At 36.0% G+C, this 27,303-nt stretch overlaps 1 protein-coding gene across 2 annotated transcripts in view; it reads right to left on the minus strand.

Annotated features, from left to right (window-relative positions):
- Nucleotides 1–27,303, minus strand: part of VMP1 (vacuole membrane protein 1) — a 129,291-nt gene that overhangs the window by 66,528 nt on the left and 35,460 nt on the right. For both annotated transcript variants that reach the window (XM_057536691.1, XM_057536692.1), the window contains exon 6: nt 6,814–6,981. In XM_057536691.1, coding sequence (XP_057392674.1) covers nt 6,814–6,981 — 168 coding nt within the window. The remainder of the gene's footprint in view (nt 1–6,813; nt 6,982–27,303) is intronic.

The following is a 27,303-nucleotide window of genomic DNA, read 5'->3' on the forward strand; positions in this document are numbered from 1 at the left end:
ACAAGCAACTATATGCCAATAAAATGGACAACCTGGAAGAAATGGACAAATTCTTAGAAATGCACAACCTTCTGAGACTGAACCAGGAAGAAATAGAAAATATGAACAGACCAATCACAAGTACTGAAATTGAAACTGTGATTAAAAATCTTCCAACAAACAAACGCCCAGGACCAGACAGCTTCACAGGCAAATTCTATCAAACATTTACAGAAGAGCTAACACCTATCCTTCTCAAACTCTTCCAAAATATAGCAGAGGGAGGAACACTCCCAAACTCATCCTACGAGGCCACCATCACTCTGATACCAAAACCAGACAAAGATATCACAAAGAAAGAAAACTACAGGCCAATATCACTGATGAACACAGATGCAAAAATCCTCAACAAAATACTAGCAAACAGAATCCAACAGCACATTAAAAGGATCATACACTATGATCAAGTGGGGTTTATCCCAGGAATGCAAGGATTGTTCAATATATGCAAATCAATCAATGTGATACACCATATTAAAAACTGAAGGAGAAAAATCATATGATCATCTCAATAGATGCAGAGAAAGCTTTTGACAAAATTCAACACCCATTTATGATAAAAACCCTCCAGAAAGTAGGCATAGAGGGAACTTTCCTCAACATAATAAAGGCCATATATGACAAACCCACAGCCAACATCGTCCTCAATGGTAAAAAACTGAAACCATTTCCACTAAGATCAGGAACAAGACAAGGTTGCCCACTCTCACCACTATTATTCAACATAGTTTTGGAAGTTTTAGCCACAGCAATCAGAGAAGAAAAAGCAATAAAAGGAATCCAAATTGGAAAAGAAGAAGTAAAGCTGTCACTGTTTGCAGATGACATGATACTATATGTAGAGAATCCTAAAGATGCTACCAGAAAACTACTAGAGCTAATCAATGAATTTGGTAAAGTAGCAGGATACAAAATTAATGCACAGAAATCTCTTGCATTCATATACACTAATGATGAAAAATGTGAAAGTGAAATTAAGAAAACACTCCCATTTACCATTGCAACAAAAAGAATAAAATATCTAGGAATAAACCTACCTAAGGAGACAAAAGACCTGTATGCAGAAAATTATAAGACACTGATGAAAGAAATTAAAGATGATATAAATAGATGGAGAGATATACCATGTTCTTGGATTGGAGAATCAACATTGTGAAAATGACTCTACTACCCAAAGCAATCTACAGATTCAATGCAATCCCTATCAAGCTACCAATGGCATTTTTCACAGAACTAGAACAAAAAATTTCACAATTTGTTTGGAAGCACAAAAGACCCCGAATAGCCAAAGCAATCTTTAGAAAGAAAAACGGAGCTGGAGGAATCAGGCTCCCTGACTTCAGACTATACTACAAAGCTACAGTAATCAAGACAGTATGGTACTGGCACAGAAAGAGAAATATAGATCAATGGAACAGGATAGAAAGCCCAGAGATAAACCCACGCACATACAGTCACCTTATCTTTGATAAAGGAGGCAAGAATATACAGTGGAGAAAAGACAGCCTCTTCAATAAGTGGTGCTGGGAAAACTGGACAGCTACATGTAAAAGAATGAAATTAGAACACTCCCTAACACCATACACAAAAATAAACTCAAAATGGATTAAAGACCTAAGTGTAAGACCGGACACTATAAAATTCTTAGAGGAGAACATAGGCAGAACACTCTATGACATAAATCACAGCAAGATCCTTTTTGATCCACCTCCTAGAGAAATGGAAATAAAAAGAAAAATAAACAAATGGGACCTAATGAAACTTAAAAGCTTTTGCACAGCAAAGGAAAGCATAAACAAGACGAAAAGACAGCCCTCAGAATGGAGAAAATGTTTGCAAATGAAGCAACTGACAAAGGATTAATCTCCAAAATTTACAAGCAGCTCATGCAGCTCAATATCAAAAAAACAAAAATCCAGTCCAAAAATGGGCAGAAGACCTAAATAGACATTTCTCCAAAGAAGATATACAGATGGCCAACAAACACATGAAAGAATGCTCAACATCATTAATCATTAGAGAAATGCAAATCAAAACTACAATGAGATATCATCTCACACCAGTCAGAATGGCCATCATCAAAAAATCTACAAACAATAAATGCTGGAGAGGGTGTGGAGAAAAGGGAACCCTCTTGCAGTGTTGGTGGGAATGTAAATTGATACAGCCACTATGGAGAACAGTATGGAGGTTCCTTAAAAAACTAAAAATAGAAATACCATACGACCCAGCAATCCCACTACTGGGCATATACCTTGAGAAAACCATAATTCAAAAAGAGACATGTACCATAATGTTCATTGCAGCTCTATTTACAATAGCTAGGACATGGAAGCAACCTAAGTGCCCATCGACAGATGAATGGATAAAGATGTGGCACATATATACAATGGAATATTACTCAGCCATAAAAAGGAACGAAACTGAGTTATTTGTAGTGAGGTGGATGGACCTAGAGACTGTCATACAGAGTGAAGTAAGTCAGAAAGAGAAAAACAAATACTGTATGCTAACACATATATATGGAATCTAAAAAAAAAAAAAAAGGTCAGAAGAACCTAGGGGCAAGATGGGAATAAAGATGCAGACCTACTAGAGAATGGACTTGAGGATACGGGGAAGGGGAAGGGTAAGCTGGGACCAAGTGAGAGAGTGGCATGGACATATATACACTACCAAACGTAAAATAGATAGCTAGCGGGAAGCAGCCGCATAGCACAGGGAGATCAGCTCGGTGCTTTGTGACCACCTAGAGGGGTGGGATAGGGAGGGTGGGAGGGAGGGAGATGCAAGAGGGAGGAGATATGAGGATATATGTATATGTATAGCTGATTCACTTTGTTATAAAGCAGAAACTAACACACCATTGTAAAGCAATTACACTCCAATAAAGATGTTAAAAAAAAACAAAACAAAAAGATGTTCTCTATCTGAAAGTCATCACACATGCTTCCTCTCTTCTGCCCTGCCACCATCCTGCCTCCTCACTGTACTCCTTATTATCCTTAGATATCCATTGAAACACTGCTATTTCAAGGAAATCTTCCCTGAATCACAGACTAGGAAAACATTTTTGTGTTATGCAGTAAATTTCTCCTTCATAGCACTTATCTCAATTTGTTTAAATATTTATATATATAATTTTTCGACAATACTTATATACACATTTTTCCATAATTATTTCCCTCACTAGAATGTAAAGCTCCATGAGGGTAGAGACTGTTAAGTTTTGCTCATTCTGAATCTCCAATGCTTAGAGGCTTAATAACTATTATCGGAATTTATAACTGAAAAGAAAATTTGTGAAGCCTTACACTAGTGATATAGTCAAATTGTGAAAGATGAAAAAGATACAAACTGAAAAAACCTACTTATCAGCAACACCAAACAATTCATTTTAATGGGCTCCAAAGACTTATGTGAACAAGCTGAAACTGAGGTTGACCCTGGTCTTTATCTTATAATTGGAGGTACTATGTATTTTAATGATTTTACTGATTTACTATATTTATAATGATAGTGAAGTCTGTAAAGATATTTTACTTCGCAAAGTACAAATTAGGTAAAAATTTAAAATAACATATCAGTTTTTAATCAAGCAAGATATTCCCCTGAAAAAAAAAATATGGATGTGAACACAAGCGGGATCAATTTTATGAAAGGGTAAAATATAAGAATCAAGGCCAATACACTCTAAATCAACATTTCTCAACTTCAGTAGTATTGACTTTTTTTTTTTTTTTTTAAACATTTATTTATTTATTTGGCTGCACCGGGTCTTTAGTTGTGGTGTGCGGGATCTAGTTCCCGGACCAGGGATCGAACCCGGGCCCCCTGCATTGGGAACACAGTGGAGTCTTAACTGCTGGACCACCAGGGAAGCCCCAGTATTGACTTTTTATGAATGTATCTCAGTTAACCATTTTTAAATATAAAACTTAGTGGCATTAATTGTATTCACAATGTTGTGCAACCATCATCATTATATTTTCAATGTTTTTCTTCACCCAAATGGAAACTCTATACCCATTAAGCATTAACTTCTCATTCCCCACAACCCTGGTAACCTCAAACCTACTTTTTGTCTCTATGAATTTGAATTGTCTAGATAGCTCACATAAGTGGAATCATACAATATCTGTCTTTCTGTCTGGCTTATTTCATTTACCATAACGTTTTCTAGGTTCATCTATATTGCAGCATGTATAAGAACTTCATTCCTTTTTATGGCTGAATAGTATTCTATTATGTGTATATACTACTCTTTGTTTATCCATTTATCTGTTAAGAGACACTTGGATTGTTTCCACCTTTCTGATAATGTGAATAATGTTGCTGAACAGTGAACTGCAAGTTTCTGTACATATTAGAGTCCCAGTTTTCAGTTCTTTTGGGTATTTACGTAGGAATGGAATTAGAGGAGGGTCACATAATAAACCTATGTTTACATTTTTAAGAAACCACCAAACTCTCTTCCACAGCAGCTAAATCACTTTACATTCCCACCAGCAATCTATGAGGGTTCCAATTTCTCCACATCTTCACCAACACTTGTTATTTTTCGTTTTCTAAAAAAATAATAGCCATCCTAATCTGTGTGAAGAGGTATTTCCTTCTGGTTTGGATTTGCATTTCCCCAATGACTAATGATATTGAGAATCTTTCTGTGCACTTATTGGCCATTTGTATATCTTCCTTGGAGAAATGTTTATTCAAATCCTTTGCCCATTTTTTAATTGGGTTGTTTGTCTTTTTGTTGTTGAGTTGTGTAGTTCTTTAAACATACTGAATATTAAACCCTTATCTGATATATGACTTTTAAACACTTTCTCCCTTTTTGTGGGTTGTCTTTTAACTCTCTTGATAGTGTGTCCTTTGATGTACAAGAAGTTTTAATTTTAGCAAAGTTCAATTTATCTATTTTTTTCTTTTGTTGCCTCTGCTTTCAATGTCTTCTTTAAGAACCACTGCCAAATCACCACGCAGATTTGTTTCTATATTTTCTTCTAAGTGTCTTATAGTTTTAACTCTTAAGTTTAGGTCTTTGATGAATTTTGAGTTAATTTTTACATATGGTGTAAGGTAAGGATCCAACCTCTCTCTTTTGCATGTGGATATTCAGTTTTTCCAGCACCCTTTGATGAAAGGACTGTCTTTGTAAATGGTGAAAACAAAAGAAACCAATTTAAGCATAACTTGATATGTGCTACCTTTTTTACATAACAAAAGACAGTTTCAAAGAAGGGAATATGAAGAACAAACAAACATTCAGACAATCAGTACTTATTGGTATTCTTGAACTATGAGCAAAGCCTAATGCTGATTGCTGTGAGTAATAAATTTAAGGTACCGTCTGAATTTTTTGAGGAGCTTAAAATTTATTTGGGGGACGTAAGCCACTGCACCAGCCAGTTTAACTAATTTGAGGCATGCATGGAGCCAGGCCAAATGAGTGCTGCAGACAATATACACTTTGGAAGAGGCAGTTATCACTGCCAGCTGGGATGAAAAATTTTCTTTGCTGGCATTAGTGTTAATCTAGCCACATAAATCATTTTTGAAAGAACAAAAGAACAACAGAAAACTGAAGTCTATATACATACTCCTTTTCTAGCATGTTCTGAGTATCCAGTTATCTTATTAATAGCTTTTCATCAAAATACAAATGTGTAAAGCAGACACTAACACACCATTGTAAAGCAATTATACTCCAATAAAGATGTTAAAAAAAAACTAATGTGTTAAAATTTATAATACATATGCAACTAGTACAATGAATTTGTTTCCAGTATTTATAAAAGAGTAACAGGAAATATGACAATTTTTCCTGTCTTTCATATTCAACAAATTCAATATATGGCATTTCCCTTTTAATTCTTTTAAAACACGACATAAACGCTTGAATGTGTTTGAAAACTCTGCCTCTTCTGTGGGCATTCTATTCACGTTCATTTTAATTAAGAGTTTTAAGTGATGTGTTCCATATTTTTCATTTTATAAGAAACTGTTAGGGGAAAAAATGTTACAGGGAACATAAAACTTAATGATTCCAAATGATGAATTAAAAAATAATTCAAATGGTAATAGGAAGTCTTTAGCAAATGAACTATTCCTCAATGATATACACGTGAATGAATTTAAGCATATAAAAAATGCTTTGTGTGGATATGCAGATTAAAATACATCTACCATTGATCACGTAGTCCAAAATTTCCCAAAATATATTAAGCAAGCCATAAAAAGAATAATTGGAACTTCTGAAAGTAAGGTCACCATACAGTCTGATACCTCCAATACAGTAAAGCTTAGTTTATTAAGAAATGTCTGAACTTACTTTAGTATTACAACAACCCAGAAAATGAAATGAGTCTTCTAAGAATAAACACAGAGAGTATTTAAATCTAGGAGAGAGACATATAATACTTACCTAATTTGGACTGATATATAACCATTTGCTATGTGTTTATCAAGTTTTATAAACGTTAGTAAAACTTTACAAAGTAGTATAGTTGCACCATCTATACTCCTTTTCCCTGCTGTTGTCCACTTGGTATCAATGCTTCCTGGTACCTAAGGTTTCCTGCCTTCCTTCTGAATGTTATTCATGAACAGGAGAAGCTCTAAAGGTTTCTTTTACATGGAAGTTAGGTAGCTGGTCACTTTACGAATTAATTATCTACTGACTTGGTATATGTCTGGCTTCAATTTCAATGAGGTACAAAGAATCAAGACAGTGAGGTTAATTTTGGACAAATATGAAAACGGACATCTTACCCACATGCAGGCCTCAATCCTAACTTTTGAGATGATGCTCCATAAAGAAATGGTTCCTTCAGTGCCCTCTTCATCTGGGCAAATAATCTGATCAGGATAGGGTGGTTCAGGGAAATTAACTGAATTGCATTCATAAGCAGCTAATGTAACTGAAGCTATATGCGGACCCTACAAAAAAATATGAGAAATCTCTGATGAGAAATATTAAAGAGAAAGCAATTATTAATAGACATGTTATTTTAATGGTACCTTAATCACTCTATATTAATAGAAAAATGTTAGCTTTTAAAGAACAAGAATCTACCTAACTAAATATTTCAAGATGCAACTGATAATTTGAAAAAATAATCCTTTCCAGAATCTCTTCATGGTTTGCTTTCTTAAAAACCAATTTCAAATTTACTGAGGTATAATTTACATATAGTAAGAGCCATTTTTTTAGGTCAGTAGTTCAATAAGCTTTGACAATTATACTCAGTCGTATAACCATAACCTATCAAGACAGAGATACAAAACAGTCCCATCACTGCAAAAAGTTCCCTGTGTCCTTTTGTAGTCAATCTCCTTCCCCCAACACTAGACCCTGGAAACCATAGGATTTCTGGCTTGATTCTTATTTTATTTATCCACATATCTCATTTGTAAGAATGCCATCCCCTGTGATAAAAACCTCCTGTGCCCCTATTCCTTTAGGCATGATTTGAGAATACTATATTTTGTCCTTACTTAAAAAACAGTTGATGCAGACATAGAAAACAAACTTATGGTTACCAAAGGGGACAGTGGGGGTTGGGGGGGGAAATTAGGAGTTTGGGATTAGCAGATACACACTACTACATATAAAATCAGTAACCAAGGACCTACTGTATTGCACAGAGAACTCTACTAAGTATCTTGCAATGACCTAAAATGGAAGAGAATCTGAAAAAGTATATATATATATATATATATATATATATATATATATATACACACACACATATATAACTGAATCACTTTGCTATTTACTTGAAACTAACACAACATTGTAAATTAACTATACTTCAAAAAAATAAAAATAGTTGATGAAGTAATTACCTCACTTATCTTTCCCACTGAGATCCTAAAACAAAAATAAAACTCTGGAACCAGTATCAGTTAGTTTTTCTTTTAAATTAATTTTTTCTATGGAGCTTTTGGGCTGCTTTGTATCTTTATTTTGAAATATTACAAATTAATAATAATCATATAGATTAAACTGAATTAACATTTAGATGTGTGATAAAGGTTTAAACACACTGGTTCCCAAATGAACATGTATGCCAAGATGAGGTGTCTGCATAAGAATCAACTATGGACTTTGTTAAAAATATAAATTTCAGGGTCCCCTAAGCATAAGTTGATTCAATAGGTGGACATGGGAACCTGTATGTTTTATTTTACTTTATTTTTATTTTTTTTTAAGATTAAGTTTTTTTTTTTTTAAAGATTTATTCATTATTTGTTTTATTTTAGGCTGCATCGAGTCTTAGTTGCGGCACGCAGGATCTTCATTGAGGCATGCGGGATCTTTCAGGATCTTTCGTTGTGCCATGCAGGCTTCTCTCTAGTTGTGGCGTGCAGGCTTCAGGGTGCCTGGGCTCTGTAGTTGTGGCACGCGGGCTCCAGAGCACGTGGGGTCTGTAGTTTGCAGGCACACAGGCTCTCTAGTTGAGGCATGCGAGCTTTAGTAGTTGTGGTGTGCAGGCTTAGTTGCCATGAGGCATGTGGAATCCCAGTTCCCCGACCAGGAATCAAACCTGCATCCCTGCATTTCAAGGCGGATTCTTTACCACTGGACCACCAGGGATTTCCCAACCTGTATGTTTTATGTATTTATTTATTTTAACTAATTGATTTTTTAAAAAATTTATTTATTTTTATTTTTGGTTGCGTTGGGTCTTTGTTGCTGAGTGCAGGCTTTCTCTAGTAGCAGCGAGCAGGGGCTACTCTTGGTTGTGGCGTGCGGGCTTCTCATTGAGGTGGCTTGTCTTGTTGCGGAGCACGGGCTCTAGGTGTGCAGGCTTCAGTAGTTGCGGCACGTGGGCTCGCGGGCTCTAGAGCACAGGCTCAGTAGTTGTGGCACACGGGCTTAGTTGCTCTGCAGCACGTGGGATCTTCCCGGACCAGGGCTCGAACCCGTGTCCCCTGTATTGGCAGACAGATTCTTAACCACTGTGCCACCAGGGAAGCCCCCCAACCTGTATGTTTTAAACAAGCTCCTTTAGAGTTTCAAATAGGTTAGGTTCTAATAGGCTATTAGGTGTCAGAAAATAAGTGAACTCAGACAAGTCACTTAACCTTTCTGGACCTCAAGATACTCTTCTGCAAGGCAAAAGAATTAGATTCATCTTATGTTTTTATCTAGCTCCAAAATTCAAAAACCCCTAACATAATCAAGATGTCAATAAAATCTATTGCTAATTTCCAAAGTTCTCATGAAGTATAAGCTCTAGAAGTTGGATATTCTTAACATGTTACTCTAACACACATATAAAGTACTAGGCTTAGAACAGTGCTGGGCATATAATAAGCCCTCAAACAGTATTAGCCATTAGCTGTTATGAACAAAAGCACTGTATTTGTAGAATAAAATTATATACACACACACATACATATGTATGTATATATAGATACACATACAGTAAGTGATCTTTGGATATAAGAAAGTCTTTTTAAACCACATGGTGAAAGAATTTGTGGTTCAAAGACAAAGTGCATAAGATGTAGTGATGGAAATAAAACATTAAAGAACTCCTACTGCTACCTAGATAAAAGGTGACATTAAACAAATTTTTCTGTTGCATGTTAATACGAAAAAGAAAGACATTCATAAATCTAAGCTACATTTCTCCCTAAATACAGTTGCATTTTGTGTTCAACTAAAAATCTAAAAAATGAATTCCTACACTTAGCACTGACTCAATTAACTATAAGGTTTTCTTCTGGACCAAAAAAAAAAAAAACTATGTGAATTTTTAGTCTGTTCATCTTTTTCTTGAATTTTAATTCACAGAAATCAATAAATAGTGATAATAAGTTTACAAAATGATTATGAGAATCTCTAAAAAAGGAACTTCTTTTTTTGAAAAGTTGTGATTAACCATGAAATCTACAACTGTTTCTTTGAATATTATGTGCACAAAAGAGATTTCAGTTAAAGAAAAAAGAATTATTTTGTGATCCTACACACACACACACACACACACACACACCCAAGTTTAAAGTTTGTAGAATTCAGAGTAACTAAATAATTAGTGAAAAATTTCTCACTAACATCAGATGCAATTTAAAAAAAAAGGGGGGGGGGACTTCCCTGGCGGCCAAGTGGTAAAGAATCTGCTTTCCAATGCAGGGGATACGGGTTTGATCCCTGGTCAGGGAACTAAGATCCCACATGCTGCGGGGCAACTAAGCCCACGCACCACAACTACTGAGCTTGTGTGCCTCAATGAGAGAGCCCATGTGCCGCAAAATTACAGAGCCCACGCGCTCTGAAGCCTGCGCGCCATAACTACAGAGCCCACATGCCCTGGAGCCCGTGTGCCACAACTAGAGAGAAGCCCACACGCCGCAATGAAAGATCCCGTGTGCCTCAGTGAAGATCCTGCGTGCCACAACTAAGACCCATCACAGCCAAAAAAAATAAAGAAAATAAATATTTTTTAAAAACCCCTGTAACTTCCACATTTACTGTTTGAAAACACAAAAGAGAAATGTGATACTACTAGGCAAAACAAAAGAAATTTAAGAGTCTGTCCATGATATCCCTACAACTGTCCTCTAGAAATGAACTCTAGGTGAACAAAAATTGAACCGTCCTAGACACTAAAATAATAAATTTTCTGGGATTATATAGGAAGGAAAACCCTACATTTCTATTCCAGAAACAAAAATAAAATATGCACCCCAACAGATTAAACAGGTTATCCAACAAGATAAAAGACTGATTCATAGTTTTAATTTTAAATGTTCTAAAAAGGGAAATTTTCAGCAATCTGATGAGAATATTTTCCCTAAAGAAAGGATGGTTCACACAGTTAAACTGATATATACTTTCCATAACCACACTAATAGGTCATGATTACTCAGCCTTAGAGGCAGATGTGGTGGTTCCCAGACAAAATGAACATGAATAACTCAGCTTCTTGTCCTTTGTTCATTCTCAAGAGCCCATTTAACCTGTACCTTGACATTTTAGTTTAGACTGTGTTAACTGATAGGAAACCTCACAAGTTCTTTTCAACATTATAGGTTAATGGTTCCTAAATATAACAGACTTGACTGAGATAAATATTAGTTTACATGAAAAATCCAAACACAAAAACTAAAAAACAATCATTTTGATTAAGAGAATTTTAAAAGTTACACATATTCAAACTACCTTTTAAGTCTGTTTTCTATTTATTTATTTATTTACTTATTTATTTTATTTTTGGCTGTGTTGGGTCTTCGTTTCTGTGCAAGGGCTTTCTCTAGTTGTGGCAAGCGGGGGCCACTCTTCATCGCGGTGCGCGGGCCTCTCACTATCGCGGCCTCTCTTGTTGTGGAGCACAGGCTCCAGACGCGCAGGCTCAGTAGTTGTGGCTTACGGGCCTAGTTGCTCCACGGCATGTGGGATCTTCCCAGACCAGGGCTCGAACCCGTGTCCCCTGCATTAGCAGGCAGATTCTCAACCACTGCGCCACTAGGGAAGCCCTAAGTCTGTTTTCTAAAACCTACAATTCCTACTACAATGTATCAAATATGAAAGAATCACATTTAAACCATACTAAATGAAGAAATGAGGGATAAAGACAAACAGCTACAGTATAAGCTGCAAAGTCTACCTGGAAAGATCCACTATAAAACATAAAAATAACACAATGTACTGAGCAGGACGTTCCAGCTCTCATGGGAGTATGCAAGTATTGATATATATGGGCTAGAGATTCTGGCCTGTGGCTGAGGGTTTTCTGCCTCATATCATGAAGTGACTGGTAGAGACGTACACTCCTACACTAAACAACTGGAAAACTAAACAGAATACATGGAACAATTTTTTTCAGACACTGTACCACAGGCAGTATAATACTTCTGACCACTGAGAGAAGGGATACAAATGAGGAAGCCTTGTGATGACTCTGGCTTTCCACTTGTAGACACATTCTGTGTCAGCAGTAAAACCCATAGTCCAAAGACAAAGACCCTAAGCAAAGCATGGTGGTCTTGCTGCACTGAGAAGAAAATCTGAGTTCAGGGGGGCTGAGTTGTTGAAATCTGTGGCATAGAATACTAGTGAAGAGAAAGCTATGCAGACAAAGGACTCTACATATGTGCATGGGGGTCCCCTTGAGACTCTGGCACACAAAGTTCCACTGCATGCTATGATGAGATTTCATAAGGCCAGGCAAAGTACAATTAGTGAGAAAAGAACAACTAACAGGGGGTTGTAAGCTGAACAATTCCTAGACTTCACACAGGGCTGGGAAACACCTGAACTTCATCTAGCTAGAGTGGAGAGACTCAACATTCAGGGAAGACCTTGGAAAGAGCCTACAGTAAAAGCTACTCTAGACAGACCATAATAGGGTTTTTAAAAAAACCTTAAGGGCTTCCCTGGTGGCGAAGTGGTTGAGAATCTGCCTGCCAATGCAGGGGACACGGGTTTGAGCCCTGGTCTGGGAAGATCCCACATACCGTGGAGCAGCTAAGCCCGTGAGCCACAACTACTGAGCTTGCGCGTCTGGAGCCTGTGCTCCGCAACAAGAGAGGCCGTGACAGTGAGAGGCCCGCGCACCGCGATGAAGAGTGGCCCCCGCTCACAGCAACTAGAGAAAGCCCTCGCACAGAAACGAAGACCCAACACAGCCAAAAATAAATAAATAAATAAATAAATAAATTTATAAAAAAAAATAATAATAAAAAATAAAAAAACCTTAAATAGATCAAGTTGATCCACTGGTACTGCCCCCAAAACAAAAAATTGACACTCTGTAAAAGAAGATAACAAAATCCATACAATCAACAACTTAATACCACATTCCAGCATCCAATAAGAAATAACTAGGTATGATGTGAAGCAGTTTGGAAAATATGACACATAAGCTGAAGAAACATTAATCAATAGAAACAGACCCAGAAATGCCAGAGATTATGGAATTAGCAGACAAGGACTTAAAAACAGTAAAAATAAATATGTTCAAAGATTTAAAGCAACAATTGCCAAACTTCAGCCCAGGGACCAAATTCAGCCCACCACCAGTTTTATAAATGAAGTTTCAAAGAATGCAGCCATGTATATTCATTTACATATCATCTCTGGCTAATTCTGTGCTATAATGGCAAAACTGAGTAGCTTTGACAAAGACTCTATGGCCTATGAAGTCTAAAACACTTATTATATGGCCCTTCACAGAAATAGTTTGCTGATTCCTGATTTAAAGGAAAAGATAAACACAATGAGGGAAGAAATATAAAGTATAAAAAAAAACCAAAATGGAACTTATAGAGCTGAAAATATAATATACGAATAGAAAAATTCATTGGATATCAACAGATTAGATGCCACAGGAGAAAATATTAGAGAACTTGAAGGCAAGGCACTAGAAAGTATTTGAACTAAAGAACACGGAGGGTAAAGGCTATGGAACAAATGAACCTCAGTAACCTGTGGAATAATACCAAACAGTCTAATATACATGTAACTGGAACCCCAGAAAGAGAGGGTGAAGTGTGTGTGTGTGCGCACACACACACACTGGGGAAGGGATGGCCACGTATTTTCAAGATTTGATGAAAAATATCAATCCATCAACTCACAAATTTAAGAAATTCAACAAACCTCAGTCAAGATCAACATAAAGAAAATAAAACACATAATCAAATTGCTGAGAATTACCATAATCACATCATAATCAAATTCTATAATTCAGCAATATCAAGAATGTCTTAAAAGCAATCCAAGGGGATAAAAACACATTACAGGCATACCTCACTTTAATGCACTTTGCAGATATTGTGATTTTTACAAATTAAAGGTTTTGGCAATCCTGCATCAAACAAGTCTGGTGGCACCATTTTTCCAACAGCATTATTTTAAAATTAAGGTACATATATTGTTTTTGTAGACACTTAATAGAGTACATTATATTGTAAACATAACTTTTAGATGCACTGGGAAACCAAAAAATTCGTGTGACTTGCTCTATCACCATATTCGCTTTATTGCAGTGGTCTAGAACCAAACCCACAATATTTCCAAGTTATGACTGAGTCATCTACAGGGAAATACAGATAGGACTTCTCATCAGAAACAGACCAAAAGACAATAGAATTACTTCTCTAAAGTGCTGAAAGGAAAAAACAAAATCTGTGAATCTAGAATTCAGGGAAAATATATTTCAAAAATAAAGATGAAATAATAACATTTTCAGACAAACAAAAGTCAAAAGAATTTATTCCAGGAGATAAATGTTAAAGGAAGTTCTCAGATAGAAGAAAAGTGATACCAGATGGAAACTTTAATGTACATAAAAGAGTGAAGAGCACTGGAAATAGAGAACACCTTTTTTCCTCATTTTAAAATCTCTTAAAAAAATAACTAGTTGCTTAAAGCAAAAACTATGACATATGTAGAAGTAAAATACATGACAACAACAGCATAAAGTATGGGAGGGAGAAAATGGAGTATAATACTGTAATGTGGTTACATTATATATACTAAAAAAAATGTTCAATTCAAAAGAAGGCAGGAAAAGAATAAAAAATAGGTGGGACCAATAGTTTGAGGATAGACTTAAACCCAACCATATTGACAACTACATTAATTGCAAATGAGCCAAACACACAAATGAAAAGGCAGAGAGTGTCACACTGAACTAAAGAGCAAGACCTCAGTACATGCTGTCCATAAAAAGCCCATTTTAAATATCCAGATCCAAAAGTAAAGGTAAAGGGATGAAAAAAGATAAACCATGTAAACATAATCATACAAAAGATAGAGTACTCTACATTAATACCAGATTAAGTAGATTTCAGGAGAGGGTATTTACTAGAGATGAAAAAGGACATTTCATAATGATAAAAGGGCTAATTCTCAGGAAGACAGAATAATCCTAAATGTGCAGGCACCTAATAACAGAATGTCAAAATACATAAAGCAAAAACTAATAGAACTAAAAGGAGAAATAAACAAACCCACAATTAGAGTTGAAATTTCAACACACTTCTCTTTTTCGTTGATAGAATAAGTAGACTGAAAACCAGTATGGATACAGAACACTTGAACAATATGGAACACTACACCCAAAAATAGCCAAATACATATTCTTTTCAAGTATACATGAAATCCAGTCACCAAGATAGACCATATACTGTGGTATAAAACGAATCTCAGCACATTGAAAAGAATGTGCCATGTGGCAAGGTAAGTAAAGATCAATACAAGGAGTACTTCTTAAGGAAAAGTAGCAAATGATAGTCCTCAAAGGTTAATTTTTCTATTTAAGGACAGTGTCCTTTAATCTATATAGTGGTAATCAAAGGAAGTTAAACAGCTATATACAGCCCAGGTTGTTATTCCCCAGCACAGGAAGCTCTATAAATTTCCTAGTTAGCAACCAGGTCATAATTAACATTCACTAACTGCCCCTGAGAGTTCCTAATTACTGCCAATGGAAGTTCCCTTTAATGATATGAAGGTCAAATTTTATGACTGTGATGAAAAGTTACACTCTCATCAGTGACAGGTTTTTAGGGTCCTTTTTTGGGGTGGGTGGGTACTTCAGTATACTCATTCTAAGTGAAGTCAACTCAACAAGATAGTTCAGCTATTTGTGACATATCAAACATCTGGTTTTGCTTCAGTTCAAAGCCTCATATATCTTAGTCTCATGAGCTGTATTACATTATATTTTCCAAAGTTTTGATAATGGAATAATTTTGCTTTGTCCAGGATAAAAGATGTAGTGCTTGGCCAGGCAAGAAGATGTCTGGGTGAGAGCAAAACCATAGTTAGATCAGGGGGTAGGATTCCTAATAAGAGCAGATATAGGTATTTGTGGAAAAAGTATTTTAACTTAAGACATTCTTTTAAGATAAATTTTAAAAGTTATACTTCTACAATTTACATTCATTCAGGAATAGTAAATATCCTACTAGCTCTGTCAAATTAAGAGATATTTAGAATTAAAAAAAATTATCCTAGAGGTAAAATTATCATTCCTGAAATTATAACACACAAAAATATCCTAATCCGGTGGAGAAGAGAAGTTCTAAGGAGTGCCCTGATAATAAGGTAGTACCTATGTAAGCCCTGAGAAAGCAGTCCTAGTGCCACAAATACAAATTAGGGTCTTTGTAAGAAAGGTGTGGGACAGTCACACCTTAAAACCTGAAAAAAAATCATATTAGTAAATGACAAACTAGTCTATGTATTGCTGCTTCAGTTAAGGAAAAGTATTTTCTGGATTTTTAACTTTATTGTTCAGATCATTTGGGGGCCCTTTCTTCCAGAGACATTTTTTAAAAAGTGAAAACCTGAGGGCTTCCCTGGTGGTGCAGTGGTTGAGAATCTGCCTGCCAATGCAGGGGACACGGGTTCGAGCTCTGGTCTGGGAAGATCCCACATGCAGTGGAGCAGCTGGGCCCGTGAGCCACAACTACTGAGCCTGCGCGTCTGGAGCCTGTGCTCCGCAACAAGAGAGGCCGCGATAGTGAGAGGCCCGCGCACGGCGATGAAGAGTGGCCCCCGCTTGCCACAACTAGAGAAAGCCCTCGCACAGAAACAAAGACCCAACACAGCCATAAATAAATAAATAAATAAATAAAAGTGAAAACCTAAAATGATCATATTAGTTAATTATGAGCCTAATTTAGCCAAGCCTTTTTACCAACCAAGATGCAGAATATGTCACATTAAGAGCGCAGTATGTGTATGTATGAGGTTTTTTTGTTTTGGCAGCGCCCTGCAGCATGTGGGATCTTAGTCCCCTGACCAGGGATCGAACCTGTGCCCCCTGCATTGGAAGTGCAGAGTCTTAACCACTGGACCGCCAGGGAAGTCCCAGTATGAGGTGTTTTTTTTTTTTTTTTAATATAGTGAAAGTCATGTAAGTTATTTTAATTAATTAATTAATTATTTATTTATTTTTGGCTGTGTTGGGTCTTCGTTTCTGTGCGAGGGCTTTCTCTAGTTGCGGCAAGTGGGGGCCACTCTTCATCACGGTGCGCGGGCCTCTCACTATCGCGGCCTCTCTTGTTGCGGAGCACAGGCTCCAGACGCACAGGCTCAGTAATTGTGGCTCACGGGCCCAGTTGCTCCGCGGCATGTGGGATCTTCCCAGACCAGGGCTCGAACCCGTGTCCCCTGCATTGGCAGGCAGATTCTCAACCACTGCGCCACCAGGGAAGCCCTATGAGGTTTTTAAGGAAGATGAGCAGACAGACAGACAGACATTCTTCCACTCTAGGCGGCTCCCTCAGAACTGATAAAACATTCCTGAAGACTGGAGTTGTTTGCACATCTGTAATGTCAGTTCATAGCCTAATTCATCATCCACACACAGAAGTCAACTGAGATCCCAAAGGCAAAATTCCCAATTAGTTTTGTCTGGAAAGTTTAGGACAAAGGTAATAAAATCAGGAATCCTCTGCTGATTCACTGGGAAAACATTTGTTTGCCACACTCCTTCACTGAGGAACAAAAGGAGTCAGTGGTTAGTCTGGAATGTGATTCATTAGGAATATCTGGGTGATAAATAAATGAAAGGAGATGACAGATGGTTGTCTGTATGACTTGCAAAACCTTTTGTTTTCTTTAAGTCCAACTTTTAGGGGAGTTTAGAAATGCTTTTACAAACAGGAATTGTACTCTTCAAATACTTTTAATCATTGCTTTTCTCATCGCAGTCAGAAAACAACTTACCTAAGGTTATGGTATACAACAAATAATTCTAGAAGGCTAGAGCATAAAACTGTTGATTCCAAACGGGCACTGAGAAGTTTAGTGTTTATATTCTTTTTGTGAAGAAGGTCCCGAGTTTACAAATTTAAGCCCCTGGTCCCTCCCTATAAAATGCAGTATAATATGTAAAAAAGCAGTAATTTGGCCATTAGTTAATGTGGATTTTAGTTTTCTAATTCTGTTAGTAACTTACTAGATGTAATCAGACTTCTATCTCACATTCCTCATTTGATGAAAAGCCTGAAAATAATAATGATAATAATGCCTGCAAAACCTAGGTAACACAGCAATGTATGAGATTATGTAGTAAAAGTGTTACGATAAGCATAAAATAACCAAAACAAAAAATGCGTAAACTCTATAGTTCATGCTTCAGGTTATAAGGACCTATTTTTAAAGTCATTTTTATTATATTCAATCAATCCATAAATAAAGACATATTTCACTTTTCTTCTCTAAACCTAAGCAATTTTGATCATAAAGTTGGTTTAAGTGTTCAGGAGGAATGGACCACATATTTATAGAGAGAGCTTTTAAAAAGGTTATAAATTGTTTAAAATATATACCCAACAGAACAGACTTCAGCAAAACTGAATCTTCTTAGCTTTCATTTAAACACACATTAATAAATAGTGACTTAAGGGCAGGAAGTCAGTCAGTCTGTGCATACCCTTCTGCTTGGTGAAAACCCAGCCCTGTGTCCTGGAGACCCTGGTTCCTACTTTTGATGTGGTGATGCTCTTAAGAGTTAATACATGAGTCATTTCTTAGGGAAAGACAGGGAGAATAGCTGATCATGCCCTCATCAAAAAAAGGCAAACAGACCTTTTCTAAGAAGGGCCTGTTGGTCTTCCCGCAAGAGCCCTGAGTCACTGCATGCTTATAGCCAGAGTCATTATACCTATACAGAGCAATATTAAGTCACACTAGAACCTTACTTTTGGCAATTTCTTCTCTTTTTTTGTCTTATCGAGGGATAGACACGTAAGCTATGGAGCCATAATCAGAAGTCAAGCAGGAAAAACAGTGAACAGGTTGGCTAACAATTTTTAAAGGAATTATTCCACCTCATGGCATTAAACAATTACTACAATAGTTCTCTTACTGAAACTGCTTCGCTATTTCACTTCAACCTATGTCCATGCAGTTTTCCAAATAACACTTACTTTAGGCAATAAATAGCCAAGAGTCAAAAAAGTATAAGAAACAGCTTTATATATATATATAAAACAGTACTATAAAGTATTATATACATACTATAAAGTACTTGTTCACTAAAGGAAACAGGGTGCTATAGACAGAGATGTTCTATAAACATTTGATAGTAATCAAGATGTTGGATTTTTTTTAATGTACAATTTTTACCCCATTTTAGTGATGAAATGATCCTAAACGTTAAGGCAGAAACAGACCTCTGAATCTTACACAGTGGCAAATATCTCACAACTAACTTTCCCTGTACTTATTTTATAACAAACAGCCAAAAATTTTTTTTCCAAAATTTTTTTCTATTAAAATGGTCATTTTTGGGGACTTCCCTGGTGGCACAATGGTTAAGAATCCTCCTGCCAATGCAGGGGACATGGGTTCGATCCCTGATCCAGGAAGATCCCACATACTGCGGAGCAACTAAGCCCATGCGCCACAACTACTGAGCCCGCGAGCCACAACTACTGAGCCCGCATGCCTAGAGCCTGTGCTCCGCAACAAGAGAAGCCACTGCAGTGAGAAGCCCGCGCACCCCTCTCCGCCACTAGAGAAAGCCTGCGCGCAGCAATGAAGACCCAACACAGCAAAAAATAAATAAATAAAAATTTTTTAAAAAGGTCATTTTTTTGTTTTTATTTTTAAGTAGAATTCTTTATTCATTTATATCTTATTTTTATACCTGATAACTGCATTCTGAACTTACAGTTTTATGGCCATGGTTTCTCATGGTACTTAAAACACTCTTGACATCTACTAACTTAATTCCAGTGAATTTAAACTACCAATTTTTATCTATAAAACTATATTCTTAATCTAAAATTGTCATATTAAACAAATGACTCATAAATACCATTCAGATAATAATGTCTTGATGTTATATCTTCTTATAAACCTTGATCTATTCTACAATGTAACTGAATAGTTCCCAAACTTTTCTACATACCAACTGCCATCTAGATAGGGCAGTTCTTATGTGAAAATCCCTACCATTTTGATCCCCAAAGGTGAGAGAATTCAGTGGTTAAAATATATGACAAAGAGAAGAATTATCTGCAAAATATATTCAGCCTTCTATTTATAGCTCAATATTTGAGTGCCTTTAATATTTTTTAATGATTGTTGATAGTTTTTGTTCTCAGAGTTCTTTGTCTAAGAGCTGGGCTTATTTTGAAAGGAATATAGGGCTTGGGAAGCCTTTCTCCGGGAAACTGCTCCACCTACTGTCAAAAACTGTTCATGTATCACATTATTTGTAAATTCCTGCCGAAGGACTCATTTCCTTTGTTAGTGTCAAATAGAACAGACTTTATAATCATTAATGGCACGCACAGTTTACAAATGGCTCTTAAATCAACTGCTTGTCTTATAACTTGAGGAATAATAATGTGAATGCATATAAGGAGCATGTCTGAGATATATTTCTCATTAAGAAGTAACAAAGTTCCTGTTTTTGTTAAACTGGTTGTTTACCAGGTTATTATTATGAATATATTATGAATCAATCATATATTCTAGTAATGGGAAATAGTTTTAAGGTGGCTACTGAAATTACCCTATCACTTCTCCTAATTGTTTGTATCAATCTAAACGTAATCCACAAATTATTTATTTCTCAAAATGAGTGCTGTTGTAAAGACCGGTATTTAATAATTGCACACATCGATGGTTTAAAACATGAGATTAGAACTAAATTTTGCTGTCATCAGGCAGCTCATTTGGAAGAAATTCTTTTACTTTTCTCTTCATGAAAAGTTGTTTTTTCTTCCCCTTGATGGTCTTACAGACCACTCAAGCATTCACACAACTATATTCTCTTCTAAAACATCATGTTAAGTCTAATATTATGACCTGGGAGAAGTGATAATCCTTTTTTGGCAAATGGAGGAATCAAATGCATAACATGTCACGTAAAAATCCTTAGGGGGTGGCTAGCTCACTAAGGCTCCCAAGCTCAATAGGCTTCTTCTGGCGTACTACTGTCATCCCATGAGTTAGAGCAACGGTTAGCAAACTACACCCGGCAGATCAAATCCAGTCTGCTACCTCTCTTTGTGAATAAAGGTTGACTGGAAAACAGTCACATTCATTCCTACACACTGTCCCTGGATGCCTTCGTATTACCATGACAGATCTGAGGAGTTACAAAAGAGATTGCATAGCCCTCAAAGCCTAAAATATTTATTATCCGGTCCCTTTTCAGAAAAAGTGCTGCCCCTGGGCTGCCTCCCCTTGGGTCAAATCATTATTAAGGTGAAAATTTTGACACATTCAAACACAGAGATACAACAAAGAGGTTAACAGCAGCCATGTTCTCTTCATTAACTTGTTTTCACTCTGGGCATTATTTCCACTAGTAAATAAGCATTCCTGGATGGCCTGGAATGGAAACCTGATACATACATGCTAAGACTAAAATAAATTCGTTAATGGATTTCTGGAAATTAGTATCCAAGAGAAGAGGGCTTAGAAGGCATGATCTTAGAAAAATCTACCAGCCACAGAACCTTTTTTTGCATCTGATCTACTTACAAAAAACATGAGTAAAGTAAATGAATGAAATCAGTAAACTTGCACTACTTGCCAGGCAAAATTAGCTCATGAATTAGACATCTATTACAGGTGTATTTATGCAAAATGACTTCAAAATTCTAAAACAAAGAGCAGATGTACTAAAACAGAGTATTTATTTAAGTATAGTACATATAGAAAAGTGCATAATGTAAGCATCTTAATGAATTATTTCAGACACAGGTATCCTCTATCCAGATCAAAAAATATTAGAAACACACAAGAGGGACATATCTTATTGGTTGTCAAGATTTACTACAAAGCTGCTAGGATGAAAATCTTTTTTCAATTACTTTGTCAATTTCTACAAAAATACCTACTCAAGTTTTGACTGATATTACATTGATTATGTAAACAAAATTGGGAAGAACAGCTACAATATTGTGTCTTCTAATCCATGAAAATAATATATACCTTCTGTTACCTAGATCTTTTTGCTTCCAATAATATTTTATAATTTTATATAGAGGCCAAGCACATCTTTTGTTAGATTTATTCCTAAGTATTTGCTTTTCAAAAAAATGTTATTATAAATGATGCTTTCCAAAATTTTCACTCTCTAAATGTTTATTGTAGTATACAGAAACACAATTGTTACACACACGTTGACCGTATAGCCAGTAACTCTGCTACACTTCCCTATTCTACAAGTTTGTGGAAGTTATCTCCTTCTCTAAATTTCTGCCAAGTTCTGCTTTCCATAAGTTGAGTATATATTATTAAATACAAATTTAGAACTGTTATATCTTCCTGGTGAACTGAGTCTTTTATGATTACCAGCGAACACATTCTATCTATTAACACTTCTTGCCTCATACTTTACTTTGATTTCAATATAACTACATGAGCTTCTTCTTGGTTGGCATCAAATGGCTCATCTTTTTCCATCCTTTACCGTTAATCTTTCTGTGTATTCTTTCTGTGTGTATTTTAGGTATGAAGGCTGGATTTAGCAAATAGCTGAATATTTTAAAATATTTATTTGGATAACTGGAAGAAACATTTATTCCATTTATTGATATATTTGGATTTAAACATACCACTGAATGCTTACTACTTATCCTGCCTGTTCTACGTTCCTTTTGTCTGCTTTCTTTCCCTCTTTTGGCTTGGCTTTTTAAAAATTACTTGGTTTTTACTTGTGCCTATTAGCTTGATAGTTACATATTCTTGTACTGCTTACCCTAAAGATTACAATATAGATCTTTATTAATTAATGTCATATAAATTAATATCTTACCTTTTCTAGGGCAATGCAAAGACTTTAGAATAATTTAATTTCAATTACTCCACACGTGATTTGCAGATGATGTATTTTAATTCCCTCTAAATACTTTAAATCTCTCAAAACATTATCACTACATTATCATTAAAAACATAATGTCAGGCTTCCCTGGTGGCGCAGTGGTTAAGAATCCGCCTGCCAGTGCAGGGGACACGGGTTCGAGCCCTGGTCAGGGAAGATCCCACATGCCGCGGAGCAACTAAGCCCATGCGTTGCAACCACTGAGCCTGCGTTCTAGAGCCCGCGAGCCACAACTACCGAAGCCTGTGTGCCTAGAGTCCGTGCTCCACAACAAGAGAAGCCACCACAATGAGAAGCTCCTGCTCACCACAACTAGAGAAAGCCCGCACGCAGCAACGAAGACCCAACGCAGCCAAAAATAAATAAATAAAATAAATACATTTAAAAAACATAATGTCAAAAAAATAGAAAGACAAAACAAAAAAAAAAACACCATAATGTCAATCTTAATTTAAATTTACCCATATATATACCCTTTTCTTAATCTTTATTCGTTCCTGAATCTGAGCTTCAATCTAGAATCACTTTCCTTCCATTCAAAGAACACTTTTTAGTATTTCCTTTAAAGCATGTTTGCTGGTGGCAAACTGCTCTGTTTTTCTGACAGTATCTTTATTTTATACTGTTGAGGGGACACTTTGAGTATCTTCTGTTGGTAGTTATTTTCTTTTAGCCCTTTAAAGATATTCCACTGTCAGCTGACTTTTACTCTACTCAGTGTTCTGTGGTGACCTAAATGGCAAGGAAATCCAAAAAAGAGGGGATATGTGTATACATATAGCTGATTCACTTCGCCGTACAGCAGAAACTAACACAACATTGCAAAGCAACTATACCCCAATTAAAGAAAAAAAAGCTGATGCACTTGCTACTGCTATTGCTGTGAAAAATAAATTGTCCTTCATCTCTGAAAAAAAAAAAATCAATGACAGCAAATCAGTCTTACTGAAGTTTCTCTGAAGATAGTATGTCTTTTTCTCCATCTCTCCTTTTTTGTTCTGGATATTTTTCTCTGGCCGATTTTGCAGTTTATTAGTCCTGTCTTAGCTGCTGTCTACTGAAGTCCATTAATTGAGTTCTTAATTTCAGATAATGTTTTTTTAATTCAAAATTTCCACTTGCTCTCTTCTGTAGTTTTCAATCTCTGCAAAAATACTCAAACTTGTTTTTTACTTCCTTGAAACACATTGATTTTAGATTGAAGTACACATCTAATAACTTCATTAAATAGATACCCTATGGATCTGTTTCTCTTATTTCTTGTTTCGACCAAATTATCATGTTGCTTCAGATATCTGATTACTTTTGATTGAGTGCTAGACTTTTTTTTTTAATATAATGTGACGCCTACGATTATTTTATTTTCCTCCAGACTTAAGATTTAGCCTGAGCTTCAGTCCCTGTATGGGCTGATTTGTATCTAGTTCATCCTTATATTTAAAGTGTGGCCCATCAGGTTCCAATCCAAAGCCTGCGGGTTTATTAGGCCATATACTTGACTGGTTTCACCTCTCTGGGTTTCCCCTTTAATCTAGATGTTGGCCTTGTAATTCTTTGCTATATTTTTATCTCTATGGTGCCTTTAAACAGATGTTTTAAATTTTTATCAACCTTTTTAAGATACTTTCACAAGCGAGTTGATCCAAACTGCCTAATCTATTGTCACTGAAAATGGAACAATAATCTGTGGTTTTCAACTATGGTATTACATTCTGCTACATTAAAATCAATTGTGGGAAATTTTGCTTATACTTTCTTAAGAATAGTAGCTAAAGCATGAAAATTGAAAATGATTGTTTTAAAAATAAAATCAGAGCAAGAAAAATGACAATAATAATTATAATAGTCGCTTAACATTTACTGAGCACCTTATATATACTAGCCACTGAACTGAAAAGTGTACATGTTTTATTTCATTTAATCCTCCAAACAACCTTATGAGATAGGTACTATTATTATCTTTTCCATTTACAGTTGAATAAACTGAGGCTTAAAAAGTTAAGATATTTCCCAAATATCACAGTTAGTAATATTTGACTATGCATTCAAATCCAGCTCTGAATATGCCCTATTAAGTATCTCCCATAGGAATAAAAGATTTTAGTCCCATAACAAAATCACCCTCCATCAATTGCACATTCTTAAATATTAAAGAAAAAGATAGAATTATGGCATTACATCTGAAACTACGCATGCCATGGGAGTATGTCCTGCATGTAAATATATATCACAATGGAAAGTCTAATAACTGTGAAACTAATTAATGAATGTGCAAAACTATTAAGAAAACTTATTTTCATTCACATGCATTAACTGGCATTATTATGTAGTCATAAATACAGATAAATAATAGAATATGCCTCTAATTTATTTGAAGGTTTCATATTTATCCAGAATAGAACCTGCAAATATAGTATAGTATATTGGTTGTATTAGCAATGCCACCTAGTGGCAAACTAATATAGCCATCGTTAGAAAAAAAAAGTCCTATAAGAGTGGTTCCTAACATTTTACGGGTTAGGACAGAATCTGGAGAATCTAATACTATAGGTCCTTTCTGCCAGAAAGATGCATATTTGCGAAGACACATAACAAGTATAGTGTTCAGGGAAGTAACAGACCTCCTGAAGCCCATGTGTTGACTGTCAGAATTAATGGAACAAACCAACTAACCTAGAGGCCCAACCAACTCCCCTCCAGCCTTGAGGAGGAATCCATTCACTTCTCCCGTCACCTCTTCCTCTCTGGTGAGCAATCACCATTCCTGCATAAACAGTATCGAACTCTTCCTTTGTGGCTGCATATCTGTTCTCGGCAAACTACTAGATTTCTACTGTTGCCAAATCAATTTACAAAATTTGATAGTAGTCATTTTTCCCGGTTGATTTTCACTAAATTTAATTTTTAAATTTAATCAAACAACTATTTTTACAGCTAATGTTTAAAGAAGTGATGACAATTTTCAGGACATCTGAATTAAGTTAAAACCTTTCAATTATATCTAAAAATATAAATGAAATTGTTGATTGATAAACTTAAAAGTCAAGATAACTTTTCCCTTTTAAAGGCAGATATATAGGTATATAATATTTTAGGAAATATAGTAACATTTGTAGATCACCATTTAGTTGCCCAATGAGTTAAAATTAACTAAATGATTACTTCCAAAAGAGGTTAACTTCCATGCTGGGAAGAATGTAATTGAGAAAGTCTGTCTATGCAGGAAAAATTTTCCTATTTCACTTTAAAGCCATAATTTCCAGTAAAGAGAACCATGATCAAGAATGAATTAAATCTTTTCCCTTTGTTAAACTCAGTTTCTTTTTCACCTGTTTTGCTGTAAATTATTGTCAAAAGAAGGATCATTTTTCTGACCAGACTTCTCTCCTAATATAGTTAATTGCTTTCTTGACTGAGGAGTTATATGGGTATATGGAAAGAGTGCCTATTTCATCAGCACAAAAATGTATGACATGAGAATGTTAACGTTACATCTCCCTAAGTGATTATGTAAGGGCTCATAAATGAAAGGAGGTGTAATTAGGACTTTCCAGATACAATCACATTTGACAAATATAAAACAACAGGAATGGTGATCTATAAGGATAAAACTGTGTCAACCATCTATCACCAAGAAAATGTTACGTTTTAAAAATCTAACCAGAGGGGCTTCCCTGGTGGCGCTGTGGTTGAGAGTCTGCCTGCCAATGCAGGGGACGCCGGTTTGGGCCCTGGTCTGGGAGGATCCCGCGTGCCATGGAGCGACTGGGCCCGTGAGCCACAACTGCTGAGCCTGCGCGTCTGGAGCCTGTGCTCCGCAACAGGAGAGGCCACGATGGTGAGAGGCCCGCGCACCGCGATGAAGAGTGGCCCCCGCTTGCCGCAGCTGGAGAAAGCCCTCGCGCAGAAACGAGGACCCAACGCAGCCAAAAATAAATAAAATAAATAAATAAAGAAGCTTTCATTAAAAAAAAAAAAAAAATCTAACCAGAGATTATTTTGAATAGCTTCTTAAATAATAACAGAGATCAAATTCTTAAACCTTTATTTGATTCTGCTTTGCCTTCAGTTTCCTGGCTATTTTTCTCCATAATTGCCAAAGTTCACAAATGCACAGTCTATACTTACTCATGAAATTTTTTTACTATACATTTGCTACACTATTGGTTATTGACTACCGTGGCTCTTGGGAGGACTACATGAGATAATTCATAAAAAGTGCTGAGCAAAAAGCCTAGCATGTGGAAAACATTCAGTAAATGTTAGCTAGTCTATCAGTCAGGATAGGTTATAACAACAAACAGCCCAAAAACCTCAGTAGCTTAAGACAACAAAGTTTATTTCTCCCTTACTCTACATATCCATCAGAGGCTAGCAAAGGGAATCTGTTCATCACAGTCAGAGACTCAGGCTCCAGGTGAAAGACAGTATGACAAACCTTGAA

The sequence above is a fragment of the Balaenoptera acutorostrata genome, chromosome 20 (genome assembly GCF_949987535.1).
Source record: "Balaenoptera acutorostrata chromosome 20, mBalAcu1.1, whole genome shotgun sequence".
NCBI lineage: Eukaryota > Metazoa > Chordata > Mammalia > Artiodactyla > Balaenopteridae > Balaenoptera > Balaenoptera acutorostrata.